The 14,654-nt window shown below is 24.6% G+C and overlaps 1 protein-coding gene across 2 annotated transcripts; it reads right to left on the bottom strand.

Moving 5' to 3' along the window:
- Positions 1-1,289: 1,289 nt before the first annotated feature.
- Positions 1,290-7,955, bottom strand: LOC126903458 (caspase-1-like). 2 transcript variants are annotated; one of them, XM_050681604.1, is made up of 9 exons: positions 7,713-7,955; positions 7,622-7,660; positions 7,406-7,551; positions 7,034-7,193; positions 6,806-6,979; positions 6,062-6,291; positions 5,662-5,810; positions 1,664-1,773; positions 1,290-1,591 (listed from the first exon to the last, which is right to left on the bottom strand). In XM_050681604.1, exons 2-9 carry the CDS (start codon positions 7,637-7,639, stop codon positions 1,451-1,453), a joined length of 1,128 nt encoding a protein of 375 aa, XP_050537561.1. In that variant the 5' UTR covers positions 7,640-7,660; positions 7,713-7,955; the 3' UTR covers positions 1,290-1,450. The 2 variants fall into 2 exon arrangements, with proteins under 2 accessions (XP_050537561.1, XP_050537560.1); XM_050681603.1 differs by having other exon boundaries at positions 7,622-7,955.
- Positions 7,956-14,654: the final 6,699 nt, after the last annotated feature.

Here is a 14,654-nt window from a genome sequence, read left to right as displayed (position 1 = left end):
TTCCTTATATTTGTAAACGATTTTATTTCGCCCTTATTCAAATATTGAGTTAGTTTCTTAAAAGGATGTTAAATAAAATAAAACAGTAACCACAATTTTAACTCATTTTAAACTTAAAATAAAATGTTTTACATATTTATAATTTAGTCTTAGGAAAATATATTTTGTGCACAGATGATAAGACATGATTGCACTGAGCTTTTTAAGTTTTCTAGAATTTTATCACAAGCAAAACTTTTCAGAGAGAACATTTAACATAAATAGAATAATACTAGTAAAAGAAAATGGGAGAACCAGCACACACCTAAGGAAAATTTTCAATAAAAAGTATACCAATAAAAATTAATTTTTTATCTTAAAAGGAAGATAAACATATTTACTACCAATATTTTTATTTATAATTTATCAAAAATTGAGCGAATGATGTGTAAAATTTAATTTTTAGTAAAAATGAATTTTGGGTTATATTAGACAAATATTGGTAATCCCCCTGGCATAATGAGTATGTGTAATGACACTCGTAATCTTAAAATATAGCAATAAAAACTGCTAAATTTAACTTTATAAAAATAAAAGTATGATACACAGGTTAATAATACTTTATTTAACTACTTCTTTCCTGACAGATTACTACCGATATTTTTTATTTCAAAAAAAATATATATCCATTTAAACTACCTAAATATATAAAATATGTTCGTTATAAATAACATATTTTAGAATCAAATTACTATATCATAGTCATAACAAATTCAATAAAAATTTTAGGAAAATAATATGAACAGTAAAAAAGTAAATTCTTAGTTAGCATACCTTTACCTAAACTAAGGATTATAGAGCATTATATACATCTATAAATTTTGTTAAGTAATTCAGAACACACTATCAGCTAAACAAATTTGTATTAATTGGCTTGAAAACTTATATGTTAAAAAAAACTTATATGTTTTTACTAATGTTATATGTTACTATTCAAAGTGACTTCAACAAAATTTATAAACGCATAGAAAGGGTTATAAAATTTATTAGTCTTAACAATATCTCATAAAGTTAATTCAAAGGCTAAATATCAGCAACAAACTCCAACTCTCCCTTTTTATTCTTTAAATTTTTATATTTTATTTTAACACTAAATTTCAACTGAATAAATGAATGCAGCTTTTAAAAATTATGTAAAATTATTTTGAAACTGGTTTTTAGTTTAGACAATAATAAATGTAGATTTTGCTATCCAGCGAAAAAAACCAAACATGTATGATAAAATAGTGGTTTGATATGAAAAAATTAACTTGTTATATATAATAAAAATATTTTATTAATATATATTAAGTACAAAAATAAATAATAATTATATTAAGTAATGTACTCAAAATTTGTACTATAAAGCTTATAAAAATTTATCAAAAATATCAATAATTAGGCAAACTTAAAAAATTATAAATAAATACTATTAAAGATCACTTTCAAGAACTTCATCATCATCATAGAGACCAGGATTAAAATAAAACTTTTTACTAAACCCCCTATATTTCCATTCGACTGTTTGAAATCCATATTCAATACTATTGAGCTTTTTTATCTCGGTATCCACCTTTAAACAAGTTTATCACATTAATATAGACCAATTTTTTTTAAGGACTAACATCATAATTTGTGAACTAACCATTCCCATCATTGTGTCTAAATCATATTGCCAAGCATTTTCTCTAATAACTTCACATAATTTCTGTATGAACCAAGATCCATGTACTGTATCACGTTTTGCATAATATCCTTAAAATAAATTTATTATTAAATGTATCAGTTTTGATAAACATTTTTATTAATTTTTATATAGATTGATCAATCATAATTAATTATGTATAATGCTGTTTAATTAAAATTAAACATTTATTTTAAATAAATTAAATCAAAAAGCAGATTTTTGAAAAATAATGTATTTTTGATTAAATTAAAAATCAAAGAATAAACTGGATTTTTATTTTAATATTCAATAATTTACACTATTAAAAATACAAAAGATTTAATCAATTATATAGATTTTAATCTATTAAATAAGTCTTTATTTTGTGAAAAATACAAACAAATTCATGTAGATAACTAAAATTACAATTTTTAATGCGAGTGGTAAAAAAATAAGTGGGTTTTGGAAATGGTGAATCTTTATCAAAAATCAAGTAACCCCTTCTTAGATATTTTTTCAAGAAGCCTTGTGATATAATTTTATTTTCGTATAAAATTTTAATGTCACTTTCAACTTAAAAAAAAAATTGTACTAAGTGCTCCTTCAGAAGTATTGTTCTGTAGAATGAATCATAGGTATCTGATATATCTGTATATATATTTACCATTTTAATAAAATTATTAACACATACAAATAATATATTATATATATACAGCGTGATCGAAATCGATAAGACACTTATTTTCTCAGAAACTATTGAGAATTTTTTTAAAGAGAAAAAATATCAAGTTCAAAAATCTCTACATTAATATGTAGTTAAATCATTATTATTTTCGTTCCTTCAGGGGTTATAACCCGTATTTATAATTTTCTTAAATGGGAACCCTAATTTTTAATTTTATAATATGATAGAAAAAAAAATTACAAACAACTTATTTAATACAATTTTTTTTTTCGATTAACTGTTCGTCCATTACAGCTTCTTAATGTTAAGTAGTTTTAGTCCAATTTTCTATAGATATTTTACTGTATTAAATACAGAAGTCATTATTTTTATTTATAAGTCTCACACATCCATAGACTTTGCTATTAATAACACATCGAAAACCCGATTTGAATCTATTATTGTTATCACTTATTTGGTGTGCCGTAGATTATTATAGCTAATTTACCTGTCATAACTTGATCAATAAAATTTGGTTTATGCAACAGCAAACCAAAATAATGACTTCTGTAATTAATACAGTAAAATAACAATAGAAAATTGGACTAAAATCACTTAACTTTAACAAGCTGTAACAGACGAATGGTTAATCGAAAAAAAAAATTGTATTAACTAAGTTGTTTGTAATTTTTTTTTTCTATAATATTATAAATTAAAAATTAGGATTCCCATTTAAGAAAATTATAAATAAGGATTATTATCCCTGAAGGGACGAAAATAATAATGATTTGACTACATATTAATGTAGAGATTTTTGAACTTGATATTTTTTCTCTTTAAAAAAATTTAAAATTCTCAATAGTTTCTGAGAAAATAAGTGTCTTAACAGATTTCGATCACCCTGTATATATATATATTGATAGAGTAATATCAACAAATTTATGATTATAATTTTTTTGTATGTCTCAGTAATGGCTTATATTATAGGATATTTTTTTGGAAAGAGTCTAAAATAAAATTTGGCTTATAATAGATAGACGCTACAATGAAAAAATATTGATATCTGGCAGTGTTTTATATTACTTTAATTTTTAGATCCAGTTTGAAAAAAGTTATAACAATTTAAAATTATTGGAGGGAAAATTTTTACTATTGTAAAATTTTTGGAATTTTTTCTTAATAAAAAAATTTCAGTATGATTTTTTCAATTATTTAGAAAATTGTCTTTAATTAAATAAAATGTGGGTTCTTTTGACATATTGATTAGCAATATCTGTCCAGTGAAAGCTAAGAATTTTTATGATTGATGAAAAAAAATAGCATCATGATAAAATTAATAAGACTGCAATCTTACTATCTCACAAAGAGGTACCCTGTATTAATTGACCGAAAAAAACATGGATCCTACACCATAAATGAATTAATTAAAAAAAAGAATAAATCAAAATAAGAGGTATCAGAGAAGATTGTTAACTAATAGAACACAATGAACTATGCTGGACGATAAACCAAAGCCTATAAAAGAAAAAAGACCAAATTATAAAATCAATATGCAAAGAAATAAAACTATATAAAACTAAGCAAGAGCATAGATTTTTTATTAAAAAAGTGGCAGTGTTATATCAGAGTTTCAAACCTAGACACCTATCTATAAAAGATGAAAATGGTGTGACACTAACAACATAGCTAGAAGTAATTAAAATATGGCAACTAATTCCTCATACAATTAAGATCATGCTATCTTGCATATGATACAAGAAATGCTAAAACCATATCTGCTTTCACAAATCTATCAAGAAGAAACAGGATTCATGCCAGGAATAAGAACAAGTGACCAACTTCTACACATTTAACAGACAATATAAAAGTTCTATGAGTAAAATATTACAACTATTTGCAGCTTTTTAGTTTATACTAAAGCTTTTGACATCATTATATGGAATTTTCTGTGGCTCGTTCTAAAAGAAATGGAAGTTTCAGAGCACCTTAAAGCAATAATAAAAATAATATATGCCAATAACTAAGCATATGTCTGATCTTTCTGAAAGTTTTAAAATAGGAAATGGCTGCATATTATCACTATTACTCTTTAACACATATGGATAACGGATTATGAGATAAGCTACACAAAAATAGAATAGAGGAGTGTCGATTGGAGGCAAGAAAATTTCCAATTTAAGATATGCTGATGATAAGTACTTTTAACAAAAACAGAAATGGAAATAGAAAACTTTCTAGAACTAGTAGAATAATTTAGCAATGACGCAGGTCTAAAACTTAATAGATCAAACTGATCAAGAATCACTATTGATAGAACAAAAACATTACAATGTTTAACATCATACTCGATACAGATCATAAAGACAATATAATATATCTAAGTGTACTTTTATCAAATAAAGGTGATTCGGAAGAGGAAATTAAACAAAGAGCGAGTATGGCTAAAACTGCAATTATCAAATTTGTCAAAATATGGAAGACTCTTGATATCAGGAAAGAAAGTTATATCTAATGAAATAACTAATATTCTCCATAATGATATCTGAATTATGGACCTTAAATTCATTGTGTAAACAAAAAATAGAAGCATTTTAAACGGCTGCATATAGAGCCATCGAATACCATGGACCAACTATAGAACAAATTTTTTAATAATACAAACTTAATAAGAACTTAAAATACAAGCCCAAGACTGCTTTTGGATCACAATTCAGAGCTAAATACTCAAATTTCTTGGACACGTTATAAGAAGAGATAGTATTAAAAAGGACATTAATTCACTCTAGGAAAAGTCAAAAGAAAAAGGAGGCAAGTCCCGTAGTCACTATATAGATTAAAATCCTTACACAAATGTCAAAGTCAGAAAGCATCCAGAATGAAGGGAATAGAAAGTTCTGGAGAAATATATCCAATCAAAGTAATATAATTACACTTGCATGAAATTCATGAAGTTTGAAATTGAACGATATAGAAGAGAAAATTAATTATCTTTTACCTTATAAGCTTTTCATAAAAATCTAAAATATTAACATACATGTGTAATATATTCCCCTGACAATGGAAAGGTTATAACACAACAACTTTTATTTTTTTATTATGTTATTTCACTATATAATGAATTCGTTTAAAAGGCTTTCCATATAGGTTCAATCAGTATTACGGTTGTACTCCTTATATAATGACTGTAACTACTTCATTTAGGGCTTTAATAGTACATAATTAATTTTTTTTAAATATTTGTCAATTTTTTTTTTTTTAAGTTGAGATAGAGGTTTTTCAGTATATGGTAACAATATGAAGATTTAAATCTTACCAGGTACAGTTGAATAAGCAATAAATATATTTTCATAACGTCGAGAAAGAGCAGATCCAGTTCCACTAGTACCAGTACTAGTAGTATCATTTTCTATTGAAGGTTTGTGAGGTGTTGGTTTAGACCATCCATAATCACTATTTTCTCCTCTATATTTTTAAAATTAATCAATTTGTAACATAAATTTTATTTTAATAACAACTAAGTGTCCTGAATGAAAGTCTCAGGCCACCTTAAATTTTATGTGAAAAATTAGCAAAATGTAAACAAATTATCACCCTTTTTTGCACTTATTTATACAATTAATTTTATGATAGTCTTTAACCAGTATATTTTCTTTATATATCTTAATTAAAACAGTAAAATAATATCAACATTCATAAAATGTTTTAATACATACCTACAAGCTTGTATAAAAAATAATTTGGGTATATTTTTAGAAGACTTATTAGAAACAAATTGCTCAATTATCCAATCAGTATTAATTTTGTGACCATCTGCAGTTACTATGTCTGATGATCTAAAAGGATCACATCCAGCTTCACCGTGACTCATTATAACAACAATAATAGAATCAGTATTCTGGTGATTTTTTACATCACTAAAACCACTAATAACTTTTCGAAATTTCTGAAAAATTTATAAAAAATAATTAGGATTGATTTGATACTTATTACAAATGGAACTAATATAACAACTAATAATATGGTTTCATTACCAAAAATTATAATATTGAATATTATAATATTTAAATTACAATATTTTATACAAAATAATATAATAATGTTTAACAACTATAAATTAATAGGTAATTAGTGACTATAAATATTTCTAATATAAAAGGACATGAAAACAAAGTCTTTTCATTAAATTGAAGTAGGAGGTAACTATTTCAAAATAATATATGCTTTAAACAAATTTCTTTCTACATCACATTGTTTTTATTGCTTCATTCTAGAGATAAATATTGTATGATAGATAACTTTCGAATTTCCATAATTTATGGGCTATAAAAATCCACATTATTTTTAATTTTATTAGCTTTTTGGTAGTCTAATAACCCTGATATCAGTCTCTCATAGAAATAGAAATAGATATTAATTTATAATATTTCATTAAAACAAAAAAATATATATATTCATACTGCCTGTGTGATATCAATTTTAATTTTAACTTTGTAACCTAAGCCATCAAATAATTTCTTTAAACTATTAACATCAACATCTGAGCCAGTTCTTTCTTCATTTGGTTTGGTAGATACTTTGTTAATATTAATAATAAGTGCGTGGCCTTTTGGTTTTGATCCCATATGGTAAACCTGAAAAAACATATTTTTAGATTATGTTTTCTTAAATATTTAAAATTAAGTTACTCCATTTGGTGAATTATCCATTTCTATATCCATACGCTGACGATTTGGAGAAATTTTTACATAATTGTCATTATTTTTAATAAATCTATACACTTTATCACTATTGCTTATACTAACATCATTCATACTTTCACTTAATAAAACTGTAGAACTAGCAAAACTAAAAAATAAAATAAAGCTTAAAAATTAAAGAAAGAGCCAAAAATTACATTCATAATTTAACTTATCATTATTAAACTTATATCTACTATTTTTATTAAAATATTTTGATAAAAAAAAAAATTGAAATAAAATATTTTAATTTTGACTAACACTCAAAATCTAATGTATAAAAAGCTATTACTAAATGTTCATGTTATAATAAAATATTACTTTGTTTTGGATGATAACAAAACATTACGAGCTTCAATGTTTGAAGTTTCTTCAAGAGTTTTACAAAGAATAGTGAACGCATTTGGCCCTCGGCATTGTATAACCTCATAAAATTTTTTTTTCCTAATAGATTCATTGCTAGGAGTCTGCCAAAAACCAGTATTTGTTTAAAATATATTTATATTACATTAAACTTGGTGAGATAAAGTCGTTTACCATTATATATTCTGCCATCCATTTATTAATAACATTTTTCTGTAATAGTATTTTTATTATACACTCTAAACTACAAGTTAAAGAAACTAACCTAGATATGTTTTGATCAATGAGTTTTCGATGTTGCTGTTCCATAATTGAGCAAATTTTTACATAAACATATAATTGAGCATAATTCACTATGTATAAATTTACTAATTTTGGCAACATAAATTTAATCTTACATCTATTGTTCCACTTAACAAAAGTTATTTTATTTAATAAGTACAATTACAATTGAAAATTTTTAGTGATTCAAGGTATACCATAAAGATATTGTTTGTTATTGTGTTTAATTTTTTGATAAGAGACTACTCATTATCCCGTTAACTAAGAACCAAAATTGATAAATTAGTTTCCTTCTAAAAGCGTTGTGTCTTATAGAAAGTTAAAATGTTAGAAAATATTTTGAATTTATATTACTCTTAACTTTAAATGATTATTTTTTTCCATTTAAATTTTCAATAACTTATTTAAAATTAAAATTTGGAATTTTATTTTTACACGTTTAATATATACAAATATATTATAACATAATAATTTAATAAATAATAAGTACAATACTTCTCCGCGAGAGAGCATTAAAAGTATGATTTTATTTTATGAAATATAAAATTTTCCTATGATGATTTTTACAGTCAAAGATTAGGCACAGAATTAATGAAATTTCTTTTAATCTGTGGCTGAAGTATAATAAATAACTGTACTATTTTCTATTCTCTATTCTATGTCCGAAAAATTATCTCCCAAAATTATTACAATTGTAAACATTGATAAAAGTTTGAAATTAAAATAGTTAATAATAAATATTGGACTGCAATCTTTAGTTTAATAAGGGGTTTTCTATTTAATAATTTAATATAATGTAATGAAATAAAAAACATTTTTTGATATATTAAAATATTACATACGTAAATTTATCAAATAAAATAAATTTATACAAATGTATGAGAACTTTTCTTATGTAATTGTATAGATTATTAAATTTTTGACTATTATTAAATTTTAAATTTATTTAAAGTATTCTACTTGTATTTTTCTTTTGAATTGCAGATGGGAATTAAATAAATAATTAAAAATGATTATTATAGTTTTGAAAAATAATTTTTTTGAATTTTAGTATATTAATACAGATTGATTATTTATCATAAACCTTTTAATTAATCGAAGAATAAAAATAATATTAATTATTTTTTTATTGGTTTTTTTCGATTTGTTAAACATATATTATTAAGACAAAACGTTATTTAAAAAAGGTAAGTACACCATTAGTTATTATTAATTATCGTTCAATTATTAAAATGCAATATTTCATATTCTCATATCATTGACCATTTATGATACTGATGAGGAATTGTACAATATTTTGCACAATAATGTGAAATTGCACAACGGTCTTCACTGCCGTGATTGCTCCCAATCAGAGAGTTTGACTTTTTTCTATTCTCGACCGAATGATTTATCTCTTTTCATATAATCTGTGATAGATGTAACATAAACTACTTACTATCAGTATTACCATAGATTAAATACACATAGATAGACCACGCCGTACACAATTTTGGCAGTCTAATTTTTATCATGAATGGACGCAGGGAAACGATGCGCTGGACGCAGGCGATTGTGCTGATAGATAGCGTAAATTTTGAGTGCTTCTATTGGTTGAAATATACGTGGTATTTTAAATCTTTAATAATTATTAAATGAATGTATGATGCACATAATTAAAGTTATTGTTATACACGTTATAAAATGTGGTATTACAGTACAAGCTAAACTGTTGATCTCTAAATATTTTTATAAATTATTTTAAACAGAAAGCATAATGACTCAAATAAGTATAAACTTATTGGTTCATTCTTTTTTGTAGGTATTGAGTAAATTCTATACTAGTGCCTTTTTAAAAAATATCGTTAATAAATATTTCTGACATGGTAAAAATAATTCAGATTATTTAATCTTTCATATAACTCTTTTTTTGAACAATTAATTTATAATTTTTATGAAAATAACAAAAAAAGAGTATAAAACAAATCAAAAAAATATTTATTAACAGACAAAACATAATATATATATATTCCTTTATAAAATTTAGAATTCTAGACGAGTTCCATGGACTATTTGACTTTTCAATGCTACCTTGCTTTAAAAGATTTTTTAATTGTTTATCAACTTCCTCGTTATGACACATAGGGTATCAATTGTTTAATATTAATTGGATGAGCATTAGGAGTAATTATTTTATGTACAATTTGATTAGTATAAGATAATTTATCATCGGATAAAATTAATATATCATTAAATTGATTGTATAAATTATTAATAGACGACTTTTCTTTACTGTTTAAATGATTTAAATTAAGGTTTTGATTTAAAAGAGATAATCTATTATTATTATTAGTATTAACATTATTACAATTGATAGTATTTACATATTATTTATGAGCACGAAATCTTGTGCTAAAAAATCAAATTTAATATTATTTATAGAAATCGAAATATCTTTTTCTGATGTGTTTAAAATCGGTATGATTGCGTATTTATCTTTGATTTATGTTATACAACTTCCAATAAAAACATTTTCTTAATTATTATAGGATCATATATATAGCTAGAGATATAATTCCAGTTGTATAATTAGTATGGGTCATTTTTACTTTAATGATAGATTCTGACAAGCCCAATTTCATGAATTCATGTGACCTTACAAACTTAACACGATTAAAAATAAAATTTAACACTTTATGAGAGATCGTAAAACAATTGTACTATAGACCACGTAAAAGAGTACGATTTAATAATACGATATCTCGGCGCCAGGATTATATTTGGAATTGCATTAAAAACAGGATGTATTAGCGATGTTTACATCTTATTGTAACACGAATTATCATGCCTATTTTGTATTTTTGTGTTGTTTTTAAAACCTATCAATGTAAAAATATCCAACTAAATAAAAAATCTTTCCTATTTCATAATCACTATTCATATTTTCACTAGAGTACTGAAGACTAAGGTCCCTTTTGCGTGGTTTTACCATTTAATATATTTATTTGTATTATTATCTGTATAATTATAATTATAACAATGAGTACACAACGTGGAAATAAGTGTATTTTTTTTAATTGCGGTAAAAACAAAAGAGAAAACCCAAATCTCAGATTCCACCGTTTCCCGAAGGATGATCGATCGATGCAATGGGTATTAAACTCTGGTATGTATAAAGTACTTTTGTACACTGTAGAATAATTTTAAAAAATTGTATTTTTATATTTTTAACCAAATACTAAACCATTAAAAATAATACTTATAAACCGTTCTATTTCTCAATATTTGTCATAGCCACATTTTAAATGGAATATCTAATTCTATAAGGTAAAGAGTGAGTAGAGCTATTTTTTTATAACTAGACATTTTCTAGCCGTACTCTTCCTCTCGCTTAGGTATAAAAATATCAAATATTATTAAAATGATGAATTAGAACAATTTATGGACTATATTGGGTGTTATACACGTGAATTGTTATTTATTTTATGAACATTTGTTTTTCTTTTAAAAGTATCATTATTATCTTGAAATTACTTCATAAATGTTATTAAATTACTTATTAATTACTTGAAATAAAAATAATTAAATTTCGTAATTTCGTTACAGTAAAATAACGAAATTAAAGTAATGAATAATTTAAGTTACTTAAATTTACAAGACTGATTTTTATCAAAAAATGTATAATGTTAAAACACTAGATGAGTCGATTTGGTTACGACTATAGATCAATTTATTATTTTTAACATTTTTTTAGTTTTCAATGAAGGGTATTAAATTAATTATGGATAAATATTTTTTAGGAAACACCAGTTTATTAAATTTATCTGTAGATGAATTGTATAATAAGTATGTTTGTTGTAATCATTTTGAAGCCTCCGATTATCTTAGTGAGAAAAAAATTTATTTGTCTAAATCTGAACTCCAGTTAGGACTTATAAAAAAAAACAAGAAAAGACACCAACAGAATCGCCAAAAGTTTCTTTATGTGCACAACAATTATTTTCACCCTCAACTTCTACTTTGTCACCAGCTACTAGAAATTTCATAAACAATTTAACTGAAATGCCATCCACTCCTGTTTCTCACAAAGTATCGCAGAACAATTATGAACAAAAATGTCCAAANGAGAACAGTTATGAACAAAAATGTCCAAATATTTCTAGTCCAGGTACATCTTTTAAAAAATTTAAATGTATTATTCAAAAACATAAAAAATTATTGAAAAATAAAAATTCTCTTGTGTCTAAATTAAGAAACAAATTAAAGTGTTCAAGACACCAAGTTCAAGTCATAAAAAAAATTAAATATTCAAGTAAGAATTCTAAAATTTTAGCTGAAATGCAAATGTTTCGTAATAATAAGTCTAGAAAAATTTATTCGCGAGCTCAAAAAACTTTTGCTTTAAATTTATTTTATAAATCTCCTACAACATATAAATTTTTAAGAGACCGCCAAGGTATAGTTTTACCTGGGGTAACATCTATAAAAAGATGGATTGGTAACTCTAAATTCCGACCCGGTTTTAATTCAGCTTACCTTGACCACATAAAAATTAAAGTTGGGCTTATGTCCCAACAAGATAAATTTTGTGTAATTTCATTTGATGAAATGAAAATCAAAACTTTTCTTGAGTACTCTAAATTTTTAGATTGTGTTGAGGGTTATGAAGATTTAGGACATAAAGGTCGTTCTAATTATCTTGCTTCTCAAGCCATGGTATTTCTTGCCAGAGGCTTATATGGCAGGTGGAAATTACCTTTGGCATATTTCTTATCTGGTACTTCTATGAATCAAACAAATTTAAGTAGTTTAATTGTAGACGTAATTTCAAAAGCGTCACAAATAGGTTTACTTGTGACTTCAATAGTTTGTGATCAAGGTACTAATAATACGGCTTCGTTAAAAAACTTAGGTATGTTTGTAAAAAAACCATTTTTGGAATTGGAAAAAAATAAAATATTTTCAATTTATGATATACCGCATTTGTTTAAGAGTTTAAGAAATAATTTTTTAAAATACAATTTTATTTATAGAGGTAATGAAGTATCATTTAATGATATTAAAGAGGCCTATAACATAGATAAAAACAGTGGAACCAGTAGAGCTCTTTTAAAAATTAATGATAGTCACATTCAACCTGGCCCTTTCCAAAAAATGAGTTGTAAATTAGCGCTACAAATTTTTAGCAATACTATGTCCGCAGTGATAAAAACATGTGTAAGTACCGGACAAATTAAATCGTCAACAGCTGCTGCTTCTGCAGACTTTCTTAAATACATGAATGATTTATTTGACGTTCTTAACAGTACAAAACTTTTTGATAAAAATCCTTTTTCTTGCGCTTTATACAGTAAAAATCCCAAACAATTAAATTTTCTAAAACAAGCCAACATTATTATTAGTGACCTTAGATTATCACAACCTATTAAAAGATATGGAGTAAAACCTCCATGTTTTGATGGTTTGCTATGGAGTATCAACGCTGTTATAATGTTATTTGAGCAACAGCAAAATTTAGGATACGATTATTTAATAACTAGTAGGTTAAATCAGGATGTTTTAGAAAACACTTTTTCAGTTTATCGTCAAAGGGGAGGTTTTAATAAGAATCCTACGGCTAGAACTTTCAGGGCATCATTTAGAATTCAAGCTAAACACAATTTAATGAGATCATCTGAAACCTCAAATTGTGAGCTAGATGATGAAACTAATATTTTAGATTTACCTTTATCTTCCACTGACGAGACTAACGACGAAACTACAACTGAAAATCCTATCGATTCCGATTATAGTTCAGACACATCTGAAATATCTTCCTTCTCTAATTCCTGTCCTACCATACAAGAACATCTGACTACTGTTCCTACATTAACTTTAGAAACCTGCTCAAATGTATATTTTGCTGGGTATCTCGGTAAAAAATTATTAGATAAATTTCCATGTAAACCATGTGAAAATAAATTTCTGAAAGAGGACACAGATCTTTTTAATGACAAAGAATTTTTAATCTTTTATAAAACATTTCAAACACAAAATCAAATAATTACTGGTAAGTTAAAAAAACCAAAAGAAATTTTAATACATTTTGTTACTAATGCTCAACAAATAATTCATAATTTTTTAAATGAAAAGTCGTATACAACCCAATTGAGTTTTAAATTAAATAGTATAATCACAAATGAATTATATCCTATTGTAAATATTTCACAAGAGTGCTTACCACACTTAGAATATTTAACTAAAACTTTAATACATAGTAAACTTTTTAGAATATTTAACTTGAAGTCAAAATTTCATAAGATGGACTTCGCGGATAAATTAAAGATTCTAAGAGGACATTAATATTTTTATAGGTTGAACATATCTTAACTTCTTATTTTATCATTTTTAGTGATCTGAACTTCGGTTAAAATTACTTTATTTTTTTCAATATTTTTTTCTAAAATATTTGTTTTTAAAATTTATATTTTATATTTTAATTTATATATTTTTAAAATTTGTTTTTTTTTTTAAATATTTCATTGTATATTTGAAAAAATAAATTACTAATTTTATACATGAAAACCTTATAAAATGTGTAATTATCTCACTTATATAAATATCTCACTTAGACTTGATTACTGGTAAGTTAAGAAATTAAACACCAACTAATATAAAAATCTTGACAGTGGACAAATCGGTAGCGAGAAATTGTTATGTAATAAGTTAAGATTTTCAACACTAAGAGAAAATTAAAAAAAATAAATAATAGTCAAATTTAAATCAATATTCATAAAATAAAAAACGGTAGCACAGTGGGGTCGCGGCATAGTGGAGACATTGCATAGTTGGGTCCAGTATAGATTTAATCTGACAGTGATTAAAATCACTATCATAAGAAACGCTTCGATGCAAATCTGTAGATAGTGTTTAATTTTAAAAAATTGATGGATAATTGCAAAAGCAA

Source organism: Daktulosphaira vitifoliae, unplaced genomic scaffold (genome assembly GCF_025091365.1).
Source record: "Daktulosphaira vitifoliae isolate Bord-2020 unplaced genomic scaffold, ASM2509136v1 Scaffold_4, whole genome shotgun sequence".
Classification (NCBI taxonomy): Eukaryota; Metazoa; Arthropoda; class Insecta; order Hemiptera; family Phylloxeridae; genus Daktulosphaira; species Daktulosphaira vitifoliae.
This window is presented reverse-complemented; position numbering and strand designations above follow the sequence as displayed.

Coding starts and splice junctions, on each gene's coding strand:
- LOC126903458 (XM_050681603.1), bottom strand. CDS start 7,831: ATGTTGCCAAAATTAGTAAATTTATACATAGTGAATTATGCTCAATTA. Junction 6,980..7,033: donor TGGATAATTCACCAAATGGA/GTAACTTAATTT, acceptor ATGTTTTTTCAG/GTTTACCATATGGGATCAAA. Junction 5,811..6,061: donor TTTTTTATACAAGCTTGTAG/GTATGTATTAAA, acceptor TTAAAAATATAG/AGGAGAAAATAGTGATTATG.